This window comes from Silurus aristotelis (genome assembly GCF_946808225.1).
Source record: "Silurus aristotelis genome assembly, chromosome: 13".
Taxonomy (NCBI): Eukaryota; Metazoa; Chordata; class Actinopteri; order Siluriformes; family Siluridae; genus Silurus; species Silurus aristotelis.
This window is the reverse complement of record NC_139586.1, coordinates 10,993,118-11,013,231: the sequence shown is the minus strand read 5'-3', so window position 1 is coordinate 11,013,231 and position 20,114 is coordinate 10,993,118. Positions and strand designations below refer to the sequence as shown.

General features: G+C 40.4%; 2 protein-coding genes across 4 annotated transcripts in view; both read right to left on the bottom strand.

The window, feature by feature from the left end:
* rras2 (RAS related 2) overlaps positions 1 to 6,528 on the bottom strand; it is a 36,192-nt gene extending 29,664 nt beyond the window's left edge. For all 3 annotated transcript variants that reach the window (XM_083558647.1, XM_083558649.1, XM_083558648.1), the window contains exon 1: positions 6,153 to 6,528. In XM_083558647.1, the coding sequence (XP_083414773.1) occupies positions 6,153 to 6,254 (102 nt within the window). In that variant the 5' untranslated portion in view covers positions 6,255 to 6,528. The remainder of the gene's footprint in view (positions 1 to 6,152) is intronic.
* Positions 6,529 to 9,388: 2,860 nt separating this feature from the next.
* Positions 9,389 to 18,667, bottom strand: copb1 (COPI coat complex subunit beta 1). The gene is made up of 22 exons (XM_083558456.1): positions 18,510 to 18,667; positions 16,942 to 17,078; positions 16,623 to 16,852; positions 16,345 to 16,514; positions 16,079 to 16,193; positions 15,484 to 15,576; positions 15,194 to 15,331; positions 14,988 to 15,107; positions 14,771 to 14,878; positions 14,532 to 14,678; positions 13,150 to 13,295; positions 12,829 to 12,925; positions 12,572 to 12,732; positions 12,240 to 12,360; positions 11,907 to 12,134; positions 11,547 to 11,726; positions 11,086 to 11,230; positions 10,878 to 10,997; positions 10,617 to 10,762; positions 10,436 to 10,525; positions 10,148 to 10,303; positions 9,389 to 9,650 (listed from the first exon to the last, which is right to left on the bottom strand). The coding sequence occupies exons 2-22, from the start codon at positions 17,030 to 17,032 to the stop codon at positions 9,591 to 9,593; spliced, it is 2,862 nt and encodes a 953-aa protein (XP_083414582.1). The 5' UTR covers positions 17,033 to 17,078; positions 18,510 to 18,667; the 3' UTR covers positions 9,389 to 9,590.
* Between the last annotated feature and the right edge of the window lie 1,447 nt (positions 18,668 to 20,114).

The following is a 20,114-nucleotide window of genomic DNA, read 5'->3' as shown; positions in this document are numbered from 1 at the left end:
AAACAGAGTAACGTGTGTGAGTTGCGATCATGACGCCATGGCTTCACATTTTCCCTAAGTTTATCTCAGAGCTGTGCCGTTCCTTCAGCATGACCTCACAGTTCAGTAATGAAAACCATGCAGGGTGAGACGCTAATAATCGGGTTGGGGGGTTGGGGAGTAACACACACAAACACACACACACACACAAACACACACACACACACACACACACACACACACACACACACACACACACACAAACACACACAAATACACACATACACACATACACACATACACACATACACAAAACACTGCACACTAACTACAGGTGCTAATATTAACTGGCATGTGATCGTTTCTCTAACTAAAAGTAACACTGAGTTAATTATAACTTTTTTAAATGACTTTTCAATCTGAACGTGAAATGTGAAAAGGGCAGTGAAGTGGCATGATGTAGACGTTTCCACTGTGACTGTGGAATTATTCGATTATTATGTCATCTTTAAAAAGAGATCAAATTGAGCCAGTGACATCACTGTGATGTCACTGAAGGATCATCTGAACTGACTCACTCCCTCAGATGGTATCAGCGCTTAACTCATGCGAGTATCTAAACATCCCTTGCTTCATCTGGTTTTGCCGTTATGAGATCATTTAACATGAATCTTCATCCCAAAACAAATCACCCCTAACACTCCATCAGCAACCACCAACAACAGTCCAACAAGCACTAATTTAACAACACTCCAACAACACTCCAGCACTAATTTACCAACACTCCAACAACATTTCATCACTACTTCAACAACACTCCAGCAACCAGCGCCAACATTCCAACAACCTCCAAAAACACCTTAACACTCCAACAACACTCCAATAACACCTCAACACTCCAACAACACTCCATCACTACTCCAATAACACCTCAACACTCCAACGACACTCCAATAACACCTCAACACTCCAACAACACTCCATCACCACTCTATTAACACCTCAACACTCTAACAACACTCCATCACCACTCTAATAACACCTCAACACTCCAACAACACTCCATCACTACTCCAATAACACCTCAACACTCCAACAACACTCCATCACTACTCCAATAACACCTCAACACTCCAACAACACTCCAGCAACCAGCGCCAACATTCCAACAACCTCCAACACTGTAACACTCCAACAACACTCCAGCAACCAGCGCCAACATTCCAACAACCTCCAACACTACAACACTCTAGCACTACTCCAATAACACCTCAACACTTCAACAACACTCCAGCAACCAGCATCAACATTCTAACAACCTCCAACACTACAACACTCCAACGACACTCCAGCACTACTCCAATAACACCTCAACACTTCAACAACACTCCAGCAACCAGTGCCAACATTCCAATAACCTCCAACACTACAACACTCCAGCACTACTCCAATAACACCTCAACACTTCAACAACACTCCAGAAACCAGCGCCAACATTCCAACAACCTCCAACACTGCAACACTCCAACAACACTCTAGCACTACCCTAATAACACCTCAACACTTCAACAACACTCCAGCAACCAGCGCCAACATTCCAACAACCTCCAACACTACAACACTCTAGCACTACTCCAATAACACCTCAACACTCCAACGACACTCCATCACTACTCCAATAACACCTCAACACTCCAACAACACTCCATCACTACTCTATTAACACCTCAACACTCTAACAACACTCCATCACTACTCTAATAACACCTCAACACTCCAACAACACTCCATCACTACTCCAATAACACCTCAACACTCCAACAACACTTCATCACTACTTTAATAACACCTCAACACTCCAACAACACTCCAGCAACCAGCGCCAACATTCCAACAACCTCCAACACTGTAACACTCCAACAACACTCCAGCAACCAGCGCCAACATTCCAACAACCTCCAACACTCCAACACTCTAGCACTACTCCAATAACACCTCAACACTTCAACAACACTCCAGCAACCAGCACCAACATTCTAACAACTTCCAACACTACAACACTCCAACAACACTCCAGCACTACTCCAATAACACCTCAACACTTTAACAACACTCCAGCAACCAGCGCCAACATTCCAATAACCTCCAACACTACAACACTCCAGCACTACTCCAATAACACCTTAACACTTCAACAACACTCCAGAAACCAGCGCCAACATTCCAACAACCTCCAACACTGCAACACTCCAACAACACTCTAGCACTAGCCTAATAACACCTCAACACTTCAACAACACTCCAGCAACCAGCACCAACATTCTAACAACCTCCAACACTACAACACTCCAACGACACTCCAGCACTACTCCAATAACACCTCAACACTTTAACAACACTCCAGCAACCAGCGCCAACATTCCAACAACCTCCAACACTACAACACTCCAGCACTACTCCAATAACACCTCAACACTTCAACAACATTCCAGCAACCAGCACCAACATTCTAACAACCTCCAACACTACAACACTCCAATGACACTCCAGCACTACTCCAATAACACCTCAACACTTCAACAACACTCCAGCAACCAGCGCCAACATTCCAATAACCTCCAACACTACAACACTCCAGCACTTCTCCAATAACACCTCAACACTTCATCAACACTCCAGGAACCAACGCCAACATTCCAACAACCTCCAACACTCCAACAACACTCCAGCACTACTCCAATAACACCTCAACACTTCAACAACACTCCAGCAACCAGCGCCAACATTCCAACAACCTCCAACACGGCAACACTCCAACAACACTCTAGCACTACTCCAATAACACTTCAACATCACTCCAGCAACCAGCACCAACATTCTAACAACCTCCAACACTACAACACTCCAACAACACTCCAGCACTACTCCAATAACACCTCAACACTACAACAACACTCCAGCAACCAGCGCCAGCATTCCAACAACCTCCAACACTACAACGACACTCCAGCACTACTCCAATAACACCTCAACACTACAACAACATTCCAGCAGCCAGCACCAACATTCCAACAACCTCCAACACTACAACCCTCCAACAACACATTCATAACACTCCAACTGCCACCAACATTCCGAAAACCACAAACACTTCAACAACCCCCTCCAACATTTCAGATACCACCAACACAACAACAACACTCCAACACTTTAACAACTAATACACTCCATCACCAACAAACACCTCTTTCTAACAGCATGCAACATTTAGCAATAAACACACACACCTTTAGAAGCTGTTCTGCGAATGCAACTGGTGCAAATCCACCTTATAACTGACATGGTTACACAATAAACATTGTTACAAAGCATCTTAATAGACATCCAGATGTAGATTGAAATTTCTCGGAAGCAACAGCGAGAAGAAACGAGGAAAGAACCTCGCGGGGAACCCGAACCCAGAGTTCCTGTTAAATCATTCTATAGTTTTTTCTGTATGTTCACCTGTACATTCAAGTCAAGATAGTTGGTTTTTACTGTCATATACAGTGCTGTACACAGTTAAACCCCGTCGGGGAACAAGGTGCTACATGAAACAAAATAAATGAACACAAGATGACACAAAACTAAATAGTCCACCAATGGTGCGACTCGTTTTCCTACAAAATACGCATTTTCTATGAAGTCCGACTTCAGCTTCAGAAAGACTCTCACACAATTCTCATCTCATCATTTCACCCCGAAACACCGTTACACTCCTCAGGAGGACCAGCAGGAAATTCCTCTTCCTGAGCTTCTGATTTCTCCTGGCTTTTAAACCCGACAAAACTCGAACTCAGCGTGGAATGCAAACAGAAACAAAAGTTTCATTCAAGCATATTTTTTTATAAAGAGCTCATTCCTTTAAACATCACATAGCAAATTATAATTCATGCTTTAACTGATATGACAGAATGAATGGAAAATCAGGCATTCAAAAAAACACAGCAGAAACATCTGAGGATGAAAAAAAGTCACGTCTCAGTCACAAGTTACGCCTCGGGATATCGAACACAGATTTATCAATGACACATTTGTTCAGTTCAAACACTTATCTCCTTATTCCAAATGTCTACTGATTGTTTAGACTTCAGCTGCGCCTGTTAGTCTCTATGGAAGGAGGATTTCATAAAACCCAGAAACAACAAGAACATCTTAAACAACACAGCATGCACTCATTTTAGCTACAATCTTTATCACGCCGGATCTTTTTTTTTTTTCCCTCATTAAATAACACTCAAACCTTTCAGACTATAGGTTCTGTGTGAATTGTTTTTTTTTTTATTCACTTTAATTCTATGTTATTTGTGTAGCACTATTAAAAGAAATTGTCCCAAAGCAGCTTCAATATCTAGATTACAAATATAAATTTTAACATCGGTATAAATCTTTCACTAATTTTTATTTATTATAGTTCCTTCATTGTGAAGTTTTTAACTGATTTTTAATTATTTGGCTCAGAAATCATTTGATCTGGTTTGTTTGTGTTTCTGGATTGTTTTTTTTTTTTCTTTTTCTTTTTTCAATTACATTTTTCAAATTAAAATTAAATTCAGCTAATATGGTAACATACATATTGAAATAAATGTTTTGTCGGTTTTGTAATTGTTCTGTACACATTATATTATATTATATTATATTATATTATATTATATTATATTATATTATATTATATTATATTAAATTATATTATATTATACTTGGTTTTCTTATATATTCATGTTCAAGATTTTTACAAGTTCAAATTTACAAAAAAAATTACATTTACAAAATCATTTTATATGTCAATACATTACAGTATATAGCTAAAAAGAATTGTGAAAAATGGTTAATTTTTTTTACAGGTTGGTATGAAACAATGAAATTTAGTACGTAAAAGTAACTTCTGAATATGATACATGAACAACTAAAATCCATCTAGACGTTGTATCTGAAGTTTCTCATTACTAATAAACAGACAAAGGCAGTTTTGAATCTTCTGTAAAATGTTTTCACATCAAACAAGTTTCCAGTAAATGGCTTTTCACGAGACAGTAACTCAGTAACCAAGGTACACGGAAACACACATGCTCATGCACACTCACTCACATGCACACACACACACACACACACACACACACACACACACACACACACACACACACACTAGTCTAAATCAGGTTTAATGCATCACAGCATACTAAAAACAGCAGTGAGGTAAAGGGTGCACTGTGTAGGGTTCACTACAAAGGCAAAATAAAGTGGGCAGACTGTCAAAGCAGTGGGTGCCAAAACTTCTGAAAGAATCAAAGAATCATGTAAAAGCTTGGTGATTTCTCTCTCAGCCTTGGCACAGGGTTTAGACCCTCATGTGTCTGTGCACAGAGTCAAACTATCAGCTGGATTTCATCCAGAATTTCACACATCAGCACTACTGAAAAGAAGTGAAGAAGCTCAGTGTGTAGGAAATTGGAGGGTCTGAGAGCTGAACTTGTTTATTCAAATCTATTCACATATTTCTATAAAGTTCAGGCAAACAGGAAGTCTAAACATGTCAGGGAAAACAAAATAAACATGCACTAAACAAACAAAACAAATAAATACTTTTTTTTTTGTAACTGGGTGTCTGCTTTATCTGAATCCTGATCAACCTACACTCAGTGTGTGTGTGTGTGTGTGTGTGTGTGTGTGTGTGTGCGTGTGTGTGTGTGTGCGTGTGTGTGTGTGTGTGTGTGTTCAGGTGTCCTGGGAGAATAAAACCACTTCTGATTCTGTTATACAGGAGGGAAGGAAGGGAAAGTGGACAAGGGTGGAGGCTATTTTGGCCAAGAAACAGGGGGAAAGCGCGCGTGCGCGCGCGCGCACACACACACACACACACACACACACACACACTCCATGTAAAGCCAAAAGCCATTCAGCAGACATTAAACAATGATTGTTAATAATAATATTGATATATTAATAATAAATAATTTGTAGTGAAACAATCCAAGTCAGTGTAAAAAAACTGAACACATCTATACACTAAGCTCACACACACACACACACACACACACACACACACACACACACACACAGGAGAGGTTCATGTCGATTATTTTCACCTGCATTATTCACATGCATGAAGGGGATGAATAAACCGAATTATTTACCTGGATGAACTGGATGGTTAATGCGGATTTCCCCACACCTCCTCCGCCCACCACCACGAGACGGTACTTCTCCTGCACCGCGCCGTCCTTCCAGCTCGCCATCGGGGACGCGCAGCGCGCTCTCGCCTTCTCTCGCCTTTTCCTTCTCCCCTCTCTCTTTTTTCTATTTCTCTCCCTATATATATCTTTCTCTCCCTCTGTCTCGGGGGTCTGGGGCGGAGAAAGCGCGGTGTTTAATTAGACAGAAGAAGCTCAGATAGGAGCTGGTACACGGCGATCCCGGAGTGATCCTGCTGCCCCGCGCGCCGCTGACTCGCTCTCTCTCCCTGAGCCGATCATTCTCTCCGTTCACTTTCGCGTACTGACTCATTTCTTTCCCCCTTCGCTCACGAAAGCCCCGCCCCCTTCTAGCCACGTGACCTCGATGGCCGCCGCTCACTGTAAAAGCTGAGCTGCGCGCGCGTGCGTGTGTGTGTAGAATGTACATTGAAGGCCAAAAAGTGACCAGTGTTTAATTTTACTTCATACATACATATATACATACATACATGTAAACACCGCATGCAGTATAGAAAAAGCCATATGTGTTCGGACACAGTTTTTCCAGGGCCTCTGTACATCAACGCCACAATGTATTTGAAATTAAGCGAATTGAGTAAAAAATTGTTTTACACTGTCATTTCATGAATATAATGAACGCTTCAACTCGCCGTATTCCCATATCCTCACATGTAATTATATGATTAGTCATAAATATTACACTTATTATATTAAAGTGTTAAATGTTCATGTAAATAAATATTTCTATCAGCAGTAAACAGTAGTGGCCCAGCTCCATTGGAATCGCCTCTGAATTTGAGAAATGATGTGGTACACTTTGGATCATGAGCACCTCCTTTCCTTCTCCATGCCCTTGTCTTACTATAATTCTGGTACAAGTTCATCTTGGTTTCTTCTATCAAAAGAGGCATGTTCCAAACTTGGAAAACTTTTTTTAATGTCTAATCTGGTCTTTTATATTTTTAAGTGTTTCTAGTGGTTTACAGTGGGTACGGAAAGTATTCAGACCCCCTTAGATTTTTCAGTCTTTGTTATATTGCAGCCATTTGCTAAAATCTTTTCCTCATTAATGTACACATAGCACCCCATATTGACAGAAAAACACAGAATTGTTGACATTTTTGCAGATTTATTAAAAAAGAAAAACTGAAATACCACATTTTGATCTAATACAGCCATGAGTCTTTTTTGTGAAAGATGCAACAAGTTTTCCACACCTGGATTTGTGGATCCTCAAGTCAAGTCAAGTTTATTTCTATGGCGCTTTTCACAACAGACATTGTCTCAAAGCAGCTTTACAGAAATTAACAGTCAAGGTGAACGGTGTGTATTTATCCCTGATGAGAAAGCGATGGCGACTGTGGCAAGGAAAAACTCCCTTAGATGTTATGAGGAAGAAACCTTAAGAGGAACCAGACATCCTCTGCTATTCCTCTATTGCAGATCCTCTCCAGTTCTGTCAGGTTGGATGGTAAGCGTTGGTGGACGGCCATTTTTAGGTTTCTCCAGAGATGCTCAATTGGGTTTAAATCAGGGCTCTGACTGGGCCATTCAAGAACAGTCACGGAGTTGTTGTGAAGCCACTCCTTTGTTATTTTATCTGTGTGCTAAGTGTCATTGTTTTATTGGAAGGTAAACCTTTGGCCCAGTCTGAGGTCATCGTGAGGTAAACCCTTTGTATTTCCCTTCATGAAAGTGACTCTCAATTATAGACTGTACTCCTACTCAGTGTTCTGTCTTGGCTGAATGTTTTTTATTCCTCAGTAAGTAAAAGTGATTTGAATGTAAATGAAATGTGATTATCCACTCAAATTGTCTTCTGCAGGGATTGTAGTGTTATTTGTGTGTGTTTAATGTTTGAGCAATTGTTGTTCTCTGTGTGTTATATTGGTATAATGTAATTTTCACTGTGTGCATAACATATTCGTGTCATTCCTGCTGTGTTTGTGTGTTATGTTTGTGTAATTTATGTTGTGTGTGTAATAGTTGTGTAATTCTTTTGTGTGTGTGCATATGAAGTGTACAAACAGTGTAAGAGATGTTGTTGTGTCCTGTTGTCTTGTGAGCCTCACAAAATTTAAATAGAACATGGGTTCTCAGGTAAAACGCCAGATATTTCAGGTAGAAGATTCCCAGTACTGATTCTAATTAGATGTCTCACACACATTTTCTGCTCAGATGTTGCACTGGTGAGTCAGCAGTTCACTTTTCCTTACTGATAGCGTGTAAACACATGGCTGACTCCCTCTCCTGCTTGGAGCTCAGATGGAATGCAAAGAATGCTAATGAAGTCGGCTCAAACCTTGTAAAGGAAAAACAGACAGGCAAAGATTTTTTTTCTCCAGTTTATCATTCAGAAGAAACAAGTTCCAGGGTGTTTTCAGGCAGTACACGTATGCAGTGTCAAGATGTTTATATCCAAATCTACTTGTGGTTGTGTTGATTTTACTCCAGGTGGAAAAGATGTGGTACACACAGACAAAATACCTCTATTATTGTTATTGTTATATAATAACAGTTATTATTATATAACAATTATATTGTTATATAATTTTTTTTTATAAAATTGTTGAAAGAAAAAATTATTTCCCTGGGGATTAATAAAGTATCCTGACTCTGATGAGAATGAGGAGGAGGACGATAGGAAACCAAAATTTGGAAAATGTGGAGAAGATAAAGATAAAGTAGAAGGAAAAAGAAGAAAAGGCAGCAAAAGAGGAGGAGAAAGAGGAGATATTTGTCCAGAGGAATTTTGGGAGTTATGTTCTTCCTAAGTGTTGAATTTCAGTGAATGTTTGGTTAATCCTAGTTTTAATACATCAGTGAACTGTATTAATGTTATATTTTCTATATCGGGCAGCTCCAAAATGATTGGCACCAATATTTGAAAATCATTCAATAAGTAAATAAATATTACTGCCATTTTGAGCTTGAATATATGGATAGGCTATTTACTGTAGTCATATATAAAATCAGGTTTTATAGAAAACAAAACAAAAACAATAATGGCATTATTATCGGCACCCCCTACTCCCTGCCCTGGAGAGAATAACGTCGAGAGGTCTCTGTGGTGCTCAAAACAGACACATTTGTAGAGGAGTTTAAGCAGAATTTAAATAATCTTTAGTGTTCATTTTTTATATTAAATAAAACAAGATTGATGAGAGGAGACACACTGATGGTCTGGAGATTTTTATTGATACATATTACACATAAATGAAAACATTAGTCCAGTTTTGCTGAATGTAACATCATAATACATTTCACACTGGATTTAATAGAATCACACAGAAACAATGAAGACAGAAACAGAGAGAGCAACGAAAAATAAAGTAAAGTATGAAGCCGTGAGATCTTCCTCCTGGAACACTTTAAGCTTTATGAGATGGTCCTCTTCTGAGACAAATTAATCTTATCTCCCAGACTCAAAGCCATGCCCTGTCGAAGAAAAGCACAGCGATATTAGTAATAAAGGAAACGAAACTTATATATAAAATATGTCACCAAATCAGTCAGAATATCATCATTTTAAAAAGAATTATTTTGTACTACAACACTGGAACACCACACTTTATTAAACAAAATATGGACAAAAGTATTTGGACACCTTAGCCATACTTTTCCAAACTGTTATTTTAAACTTGTAGGAACACAATTGTATAGAATATCATTGGATGCTGGTTCATGCATGACAATGCCCCTGTGCACAAAGCCAGCCCTATGAAGATATGCTTTATATGGGTTAGTGAGGAAGATCGTCACCTGCTATAGAGCTCTGACCTAAATTAGGTGATGAGGCAATGATACAGCAGAAAGAAACATTCTATAAAACTGTGTGTAGATTGACTTTGTGGTAGAAGTTTGGGGTTTGGAGCTGCACATATGGACATATTGTATATATAAGCAGCGGTTCTTGCACTCTGTCGTTTCCTCACCTGGCTCTTGGCGCGGATGCGAATGTGGCCGTTGACCGGAGCATCAGGTCCGAGATGGATTGGCTTCTCAATGCTTACGTTAGCCAGAGCGTCCTCGCCGAAGATGGAGCGAGCGTACAGGTTAGCAGCCATGAAGCCACAAACACCAGAGAGAGCCTAGATTTCAACATACACAAGAAAGACAGAGAGAGGACATAAGGAGAGGGAGAGGGAGAGAGAGAGAGGCATGAGTTTACCGATCAAGTGTGATGTGAAGAGAGTGAGAGTATTGTGGTGTTCCAGCATTACCTTCTCTGGAGTTAAACATTTCATGTTGGTGGAGCTAAGGATGTGCTGAAGATACTCGTTTAACTCGGTGATGTTGGTGTTCACTGTAACCTGTGAACAACATGAAGGGGGAGGAAGAAGAGGAGAATGAGATGTGTCTGGAAACATCACACAGTATTTCAGTACGAGTTTGGATCTTTACCTTGTTCTCCCACTCAAACTCTGCCCACATCTGCCTGAACTCGGCGTCGGTGCATGAAGCCGGCTGGATGTAGTCCATGATGTCTATGTGAATGTCACTGAGAACCACACAGTTCCGGTCGCTGGCTGCTCCCGACACGTCATATACTGCAACACACACAGAGACACACAATTATTATACACTGCAACACAAACACGCACATTATGTACTGCAACAAATAAATCCATGATACTGATTTGTATACTCGGAATGTTTTCGCACCGATATTGCCAAAGATGATGCCGTTTTCTGTGGACGCCACTTTGACGTTGGCCTTGATGTTGGCAAAGTCGTGAGGAGCCAGAGTGAGAGGCGACGGCTTCTCCACCAGCTTCAGGTCACCTGCAGCATCAGCACAACACATTTAACATATGGAACAAACGAATAAACACACATACATAATGATAATACAGAGAACAAGAGCTGGTACCCAGTGTGGCCAGTTCCAGAGTGCAGTTCTGGAGGGTATCACTGGTCTGGTTGACGACCAGTACGTCAAGTACGATGTCGTACTGGTTAACGTGGACGTATGCTTCAGCATAGACTGGATCTGAGAAACCAGTCAGCTGTGTAACCTGTACAAGAAAATAGAGATATCAGAAAGTGACAAAAAAGTGATAAAGAAAGTCTTTCAGAAAGAAACAAAAAGATCAAGTGATGAGCAAAACGGCAAAGTGTGGTTATACAAAATATAAGCAGAATAGGAATGTTTAATTGCATAATATGATGTATTTTCCCCTCAGTTAACACTACAAATGAGCAACTAATTACAGAACATCTTTCTGGTATGTGGGTGGGTGTGTGTGTGTGAGGAAACTGACTAAGAGAATGGGTGTGACATTTTTGCACTTGCTGAATCATTTAAAGTGTGAAAGATGTGAAATGGGTTACCTTGTTGAGTTTAGATGCGAGCGGGTCGGACGCTTCCTTCCTCTGCGTGTTGCCCATAGCGGCCAGCAGGCTGAGCTGGAACTGGTCCTCTTTGGAGTTGGTCTCGTTCTTGGCAGTGAGCTGCATGAAGGAGATGGGGTCGTCGGCCTGAACGGTCACGTTACGCTTCTCAGACTCTTTCTGTGGAATTACATACAAAACGTCTTACGTACACCGTTATCATCACAGGGATAAACATGCACCGTGTTCAGTGAACATTAACGTGTGCAAACGTGCTTTGAGGAATAAAGACGAGGCAAAACAACACAACGCAACTTATTTCTGAGCTTCTAGGATATGCAGCTTCAATATAATATATACCTTCTGAGAGAGTTTCTCCTCTTCCAGCCGTACAGTCAGCATGTGGGACAGAGACCTGCGGCACTCCTTGTTGAAGATGTCGCTCATGAGCGGTGACGACTCGACCAGAACCTTCAGACACAGGGAGATGCGCTCCACATCGTCATCTGTGATCGGCTTCTTGGGCAGTGAGGATTTGCCCAGGTGCAGCACGGTGGCCATGATCAGCATGGCTTCAGCTACAAACGACTGAACAGAAGGGACAAACAAGCAAATAAATAAAGAAAGAAACTAATAAAGTCGTTTTATTTTGCATTATTTAATTCGAAGGCAGAACAGGTAAGACATTATTACATTTTGCTTCTTCTTGTCTGCTACAATGGCAACGTAGCGCAGAGAGATTTTAGTCAGCGTGGTGGCGAGTGACGCAGCAACGTAGAAATCCCCATCCAACAGGAAACCCCTCAGAGGAGGCCTAGAAAAGGAACAACAGCTGAAGCGAATACTTTACAAACTTTTAACTTTCTGGGTGAGAGGGGCCACGCTCTACTTCTTGTCAATCAAAGTGGCACTAACCGAACTGTGAGCTTGTGTATGTGGCAGAGGGCAGAAGGCACTTTTCTCTGAGTGATGCAACATGAGAAGCAGTTCAGAATGATGGAGATGAAAAAGAAAGCTTTACAAACCTGTCCTCCTCCTTCTTGGAGGGTCTGTTGGAGCTGAGAGCGCTCTGAGTGACGTACGTCCCCATCTCAGTCACCAGCTTCTGCATCGGCGCTGCGCTCACCTCCTCCTCCACCTTCAGCTCCCCTGCCTCCTTCTTTATCTCGTTCTCCACTATGGGGATCTACACACACACACACACGAATACATTTTACAGAGCTACTCGCTAACTACGGAATTAGCGTTAGCAAATACAGCGTATGGAGAAGTGGGGCTTTACCTCTCCGAGTGATCGGCGCACTGCAGTCATGACACTCTGGATGTCGTCTTTGGTGCTACAGTACTCTCCCAAGATCCACAATGCTCCTCTGTAAATCCTGAACACACACACACACACACACACAGTGTTTATAACTACGCAAATACATATTCAATGAAGGTTATCAGGAACATGTCAGAATAAAGCTGCGTGTGTACACAAAAATGTAGTATGATATATGAATGTCTATAACATGTTTCTTGCTGATGTTCGGCAATAAGGCATTCTGATAAGAGGGTGTGTAAACGCCGTGTGACGTCAATATGTGCTCTGTAATCTTACTTGACGGCTTTAATGGCGTGAAAAACTTCCAGCATTTTCTCAAGGATGAGCGCTCTGAGGGAGTCGAACCTCTGTATGGCCTCACGCACAAACTCCAACACATCGGCAGCAGCCGCTTCATTAGTGTCACTTAGGAACTCCATTAGCTACACACACACACACACACACACACACACACACACACACACACACACACTGTACTTTTCCTGTAGAACTCATTTTTTTTCCAGTAAGAGCAGGGCCACACACCCGTTTACTCTTCAATATCTCAGAAAATAAAGTACAGACAAACTTTAGTACGGTTGTTTACAGAAAGTATGAAGCACATCTGGGCTTCCTGATCAGGAGACTTTTACAGATGTTTCATGTATTTAAAAAAAATAAAAAAATAAAAAATAAAATAAAATAAAATAAGATTTCAAAAAGATGCAGATACCCTGTAAATATTTTTTTGTTCCACTGGTCAATACTTTTGTATGTTCTTGTTACGGATGATAATGGTTTACTGAAATGTCACATGACCACAGAGAGGATGTGTTGTTGGAGGGTTGAGAACCCTGGTGTTCAGTGGTAGTGCAAGATGGGGTTACAGGTTAAACGCCACAAAACTCTTCAGATTACACTTAATTTTTCTTTCTACCACACCTCCTTATTTCCTTAGCTTGTTCATTCATTTATTATTTTGTATTAAGAGAACAGGTTTATTACATGAATATTTACTTATAAACTTGAAAAGCATGTCCAGAAAAATCTATCCGCTATATTAGGACACCTGTACTATACCTGCCAATCATGTAGCAGCAGCGCAATGCTCAAATGCAGCTACAGGTGAGAAATGTCCATGTCACTTGTTTTCTAATCTGCTGTGCTGTGTGGGCGAGTCTGTGCTTATGATAGACTCAAGTTCCTATTCTTGACTGATAGGTAGTGCTATTATAGACCATTCACACCATGAATCAATGCTTTGTGCACACTGAGATGCTATTCTGCTCACTTTGCTTGTAAAAAGTGCTTATATGTGTAGCTTTTTTCATATTCCTCTGAACTTTCTCAACAAGCTGTTTCCATCGACTGACTTCCCCGGGAATTAAAAAAAACCCAAAAAAACAAGAAATGTAAAATACTCAAAGAAGCCATTCTGCTACCAAGATCCATATCACACAGTGATTTGTAATTCAGATTTTTTTCCCTTCATTCTGATGTCTGAAGTCTTGAACTAAGAGTCTTGGCCTGTATCTGTAGTAGTTTACACGCTGTGCTGCTGCCACATGACTGGCTAATCACTGAAGTACATAAATAAGCTGGTGTTCCCAATAAAGCGGACTGAGAGATGATTCATGTTTTGTGTTTTAATGAAATTTTCGGTGTTTTCTGACACTCACCACAGGGATGACGTTAGCAGCCATGTCAGGGAAGCGAACGCTGCAGGAGTGAAGAGTTCGCACTAACAGCTGGCGGTATTTATCAGTATCTTCATGTTCGGTTACATTGTTGGTCTTTATCACTTCCTTCTTCAGGACAATAACCAACTGCAGAGGAAAAAATAGTAGTGGAAACACTGTTCCAGCATTACAGTGGTTACCAGAATGCACTACAGATTCGTTAACACGTTAATACGCACCTCCTCAACGTTACGAGAAGACACCAGGTCCAGCGCAAGCTGCAGGGTCTTCTTGCGCACCTCCAGGTCAGGAGTGGTCAGAACCCTCAGGATGTCCATCACCAGGTCCTCGGATCAGAACAGAACCGTACTGTTAGAGCTGCGATGAACTCATCGAGCGATAAACTCTTTATTACAGCTGTATTATGTAAAACAAGAACAGGTGATAATTGTATACCTGCAGCACACGCTCATGAGTGGGATGTTCTTTCAGCTCAATGAGGCGGTCCAGGACAATCAGCTTTACGTTGTTATCGCTCTCCTTAATGATCAGGTCAATATAACACTGAGCTGCAGCCTGAACACACACACACACAGTTTTACATGTAAGCTAGCTTAATCTATTACACAGATATACTATGATAGTGGAAGAAAGAGTCTGACCTTGATGGCGGTCGGTGCGCTGGACAGAGTGACCAGAGTTCCAGCTGCTTCATATTTCACAGCTGGACTGGAAGACTGCAGCAGGTTGTAGATGCAGCGAATGAAGCGAGCCCGCTCTGATGGGTTAGCATGGCACACCTACATGCACATACACAAACACCATTATACATCATTTTCTTTGGATAATGTGTACTATATATTCCAAAAGCACAGTTGTGCAAGCAGACATGACAACCCAGCTGTGGTGTGTGTCATACAGAGCTTAGAACATGTGATAAAGATTAAATCACCTTGTAGATCAGTTCGACAATCACCAGCTGCAGGATGTCTCCAAAGGTATGAACCTGATCGATGCACGTGCTGAGATAATCCAGAGCGCGGTCCTGAAAGTAGAATTAAAAAGTTTTTAGAACATTAAAGGTTAAAAACCTTCAATTTACTCCCACTGCTGAAAATGATTCATATTTACTTGAAAATAAAATGTTAATTTTAAGTTACACGTCAGAAATAAACTATATTGATAACAATAAAAGTTATGAATAAAAGATTTGATTATTAGTAGTATATACATCACTCTTAAAATCAGTATTAAGTGACGGCATAACGTGACGGAGTTAATAAAGATTGTAATATACGAAATTTTTGATTTTATGTGTTTGTTATTTATTCAGATCTTTTGTTTTCATGACGCTTTAAAGGATAAAATCGGAAAGCTCAACTTTTATCACACTGTTTATATGATTAATCATCATAGAAGCTTTTAGATGTCTAATTATATAACTGAAAACATTTTGGAAAAAATTGAATAAATGATGAATACTATTATATGCTTAATATGTAATGAAATCATTAGTTTTGCTGTAACACTGTGCAGAGCTAATTCACCTGATCGGCGTGGATCAGCATCATGAACGCGTTTCTTTTACAGCTCGCGTCTTTTTCATTCACGAGGAAATCGTGGATCAGTTCTGGAGCGTCTGGGATTAAATGCTCAAAATTCCTAAATAGAAAAAGAACTTGAGATTAGAGTTACATTCAGAAACAAAAATAGCTACATGTGCATTTATTGTTAAAATATCACCTAAAAAAATCTAAAAGAACAAAAAGAATTTGATGAATAAAGAAATGAACAGTCCTGTTTGTAATCAGACCTGTAGATGGTGTAGATGGCGAGGACGGCGTTGCGTCGGACGTAGCTGTGGCGATGTTCCAGACAGGCACGGATGGCCGGCATCAAGGGCTCCAGGAGCTCTGCCTCCTTCAGTTTACAAAGGAAACGCAGTGTGGAGCCACGGATAAACTCGTTAGGGTGCTGAAGGTCCTAAATTGAACAAATTCACATAGTTAATAAAAATGCAGTGCTTTAATATTTATAACAACTGACTGTCCAAAGGTTGAGTTCGAGTTTTGTGTGGGGGGGGACGCTTACCTTCCTGTAGGCATCACAGACCAGGATCATCTCCTGAAGCAGTTTTCCATCAGGAGTGGTTTTGGGGACGATCTCCCAGAACACCAAGAGCAGTTTTTTGATGGTGTGGTCCTGAAGAGGAAGCACGAAGCGGATGATGGTCATCAGCAGCCCGGGCAGCTTCTCACCGTTCAGGATCATGATGATGACTTTCTTCAGCGCCTCCGTCTTGGCTTTTATCTCCCCCTTTTCTGTTCATATAAACAATATAAAGCCGTTCAAAACGATTCTTCGTCACTCTCAAAACATGAGTTCGTCAGTACAGTTCGTCGTCTTTTACCCAAATCAGCTTTGAGGCTGACTTCTGATGGAGGCTCCGAGTCATTCGTGACGTTGATCAGGGTGTAACACACGTTCTCTGCAGCGGTCATGGTGCTGGACAGATCCTCGGCCCTTTAGCAAACGCGAATGCGATTTCTAAATGAGGAAAAAAAAATTTTTGTGCAGAGATAGTCATCATACAGCTCGTGTCTCAGATTGTGCTGTTGTGATTCTGTTGCTTACGTAAAACATTTCATGAAAACCATCAACATCTTTACGATTATAATAAAGCGAAAATAAGTCGATCATCCATAAGCACTGTGAAAGAACTGCAGGAAAATTCTGGCCATACATGAATACACCCACCAGGCAGAAATTTATGACCACCTGCCTAATAGTCTGTTGGTCCCCCTTTAGCTGCCAAAACAGTCCTGACCCATCGAGCATTAACTGTTTGAACTTTTTCAACAATCTCAACAGAAGCTCGTCTGTTAGATCAGACCACACGTGCCAGCATTCACTCCCCACATGCATCAATGAGGCTTGGCACCCCATAACCCTGTCGCTGGTTCACCACAGTTACTTCCTTGGAACACTTTTGATAGATACTGACCAGTGCAGACTGGGAACATCCTACAAGAGTTGCAGTTCTGGAGATGCTCTGACCCAGTCGTCTAGCCATCACAATCTGGCCCTTGTAAAACTCCTTACACTTGCTTATTTTTTCTGCTTCCAAACACACCAGCTTTAATGACAAAATGTTCACTTGTTGCCTAATAAATATATCCACTCACAATATGTTATAATATTATAATATAATAATATATAAAATTCAACAAGTATGAATTATGTCGCAGTTGTTGATCTACAATTCACAGGGGCAATGTTTCATCAGTTTTAAAGTCTCTATATGTTTAAACTGTTTGGGTGTTAAGTTTAAAGGATGTTTAAGGGGTGCCAATATTTTTGCACGACAGCCAATCCGACTACGTCATCATATTCGAGTCGATCTGCATACACTTACTGATATATTGACAGCAGTGGTGAAATGAAAACTGTACCTGATTAAGAAAAAGACCGAATTAAATCATGTAGGAAATGAAGTTCGGTTAATAATCGGCTAGTTGACATAAGGCTAGTTTGTTAACGTTAGCCGCGCTAAGCTAAACCAAGTAAAACAATTGTACATAATAAATAATTCGCTAAACTCAGTGAATAAACAGTATTTCTATACGTTATTTACTGCTTTTACGCGCGACACGGTTTAACACGGTGCAGTTTAGAGCGACGGGAATGCCATTTACAGCTAGCTAGCTCACGACGTCCACCATCCATACTCGCCTACTAGACAGTACGCGACCCAATCACGCTAACTCCCGGCTGCGCACTACTCCATCCATACTATCCAGTACGCTAGTACGCGGTTACGGACGCAGCCGAAGCCCGTTCTGTCTACGTGGCCAGGTAAACGCACCCAACACACTCAGCGAGTTGTTTATTATTTCGAGAAATAGCGTTTAGAAATATCTCGCCTGTCACATTAATTTATAAAATATTAAAATAAAAATTTCCTGAAGTATACTTCACCTTGTGCTCGTTTCTGTCTCCCTTTCTGCCTGTATCCGGGTCCGATATGGAGTCTGAAGCTGTGGAGTGACGTGGAACCACATCAGGCTGACCACGCCCACACTACGGCAAGCGACAAGAGGCAAACGTAAAGCTCTTTTTTTGCACTCCGCACCTACAATACACTGCCACAAGGAGAACATTTTTAAAGGAAGGGCCAAAAAATCATTGAAAAAATTATAATAAATGTTCCATTATACCAAAACATGATATAAAAACTAAAGTTGCCATGGTTCCTCTCACTTATAAAATGTTATTAATGATTAAAAATCAACAAATAAATAAATCAATAGAAAACATGGCTCTGTAATCTGCTTAACGAATGCAGTTTTATTTTCAAAGTAACAATTCAGTGAAACTCATAACATGTATTACGTATATTTTTGGGGCACACCGACAAATCAGTGTATTCAAAGCGAGCGATGAATGCGTGTTAGAATCGGCGTATCTGAAGCACGAGTGAACACTATGTGCTTTTAACTGTTAAAGTGGTGATTTGTGTTTAAGGTGTTTTCCATGTTAGGGGGTCATGAACAGGACAAGGCCTGGACCTTGAATAAATCACGGTATTTAAAAAAGAAAAATAGTGATGGATGGGTTCTGGCACCACTATTATATTAAACTGGAAAGAACCTAGTTATTTGAAGATAAAGGCAGTAGATGAGGTCATCGTTATAAAATAAAAGATGGGCGTTGCATGGATTGCAGAAGAGGGTATATAAAGATGGCCTGTGTTTTTTGCTTCCATGGAACTGCCTGAGTGTGTTTCTGCTGAATAAAGTTCTTCTTTGACACCACAGCCATGGATCCTGAATTAGGTTTGTTTCTGTGGCTTGGCATTTTAAGTTTTTTTTTTTTACTTTTGATATTAATGGCCAACGACAACAATACAATGAGGAACAATCCAATTTATTTTACAATATTTTTTATATTTATACAATATATTTTAATTTATGTCATTGCCTAATAGAGCTATTCAGTGACTTCTGATGAGAGACATGCAACTGGTTCTTATTTTTCAAAAGTCCCACCCCCATGCAATGCAGTAGGCAGTACAATTTCAACAAAATAAACTTCAGTATAACTAAAACCTTATAGCTCAAATTTTTTTGCTTACACAGTTGCACTGGTGCTACACTGTGTCTTTATTGCCAGTTATGACTTTGCTTTTGAATAACTGTGTCAAGCAGAGTGAGAGTGGAAACCAGAAGATATGATCACATCACCTTTTATCTGATCAATGGTGCACTGGCTCTCAATCAGATTTTATTATTCTACATTATTCTATTCTATTTCATTATAAAATACTAGTTAGGTACTGTGGCACAATAGTTTTACTTTGCTCAAAAAACGGGTGCAGGTTATTTGTTGGTACCTTAAATATTGAAGGCTATAAAAGTGAGCAAAAATTTATTTACCAAAGCTCCACATATATAGAACAGCCTTCCAATAAGTCAAGTTTATTTCTATAGCGCTTTTCACAATAGTCTCAAAACAGCTTTACAGAATTTAAGAATTAAGGTGAATGATGTGTATTTATCCCTGATGATCAAGCCTGGGCGATTG

What these genes read in the sequence shown, in the direction of transcription:
- copb1 (XM_083558456.1), bottom strand. Translation starts at nt 17,032, where the DNA reads ATGACCGCTGCAGAGAACGTGTGTTACACCCTGATCAACGTCACGAAT. An exon ending in GCGCACCGACCGCCATCAAG is followed by an intron (nt 15,108 to 15,193) that starts GTCAGACTCTTT and finishes GTGTGTGTTCAG; the next exon opens with GCTGCAGCTCAGTGTTATAT. An exon ending in TCCAAGAAGGAGGAGGACAG is followed by an intron (nt 12,361 to 12,571) that starts GTTTGTAAAGCT and finishes TTCCTTTTCTAG; the next exon opens with GCCTCCTCTGAGGGGTTTCC.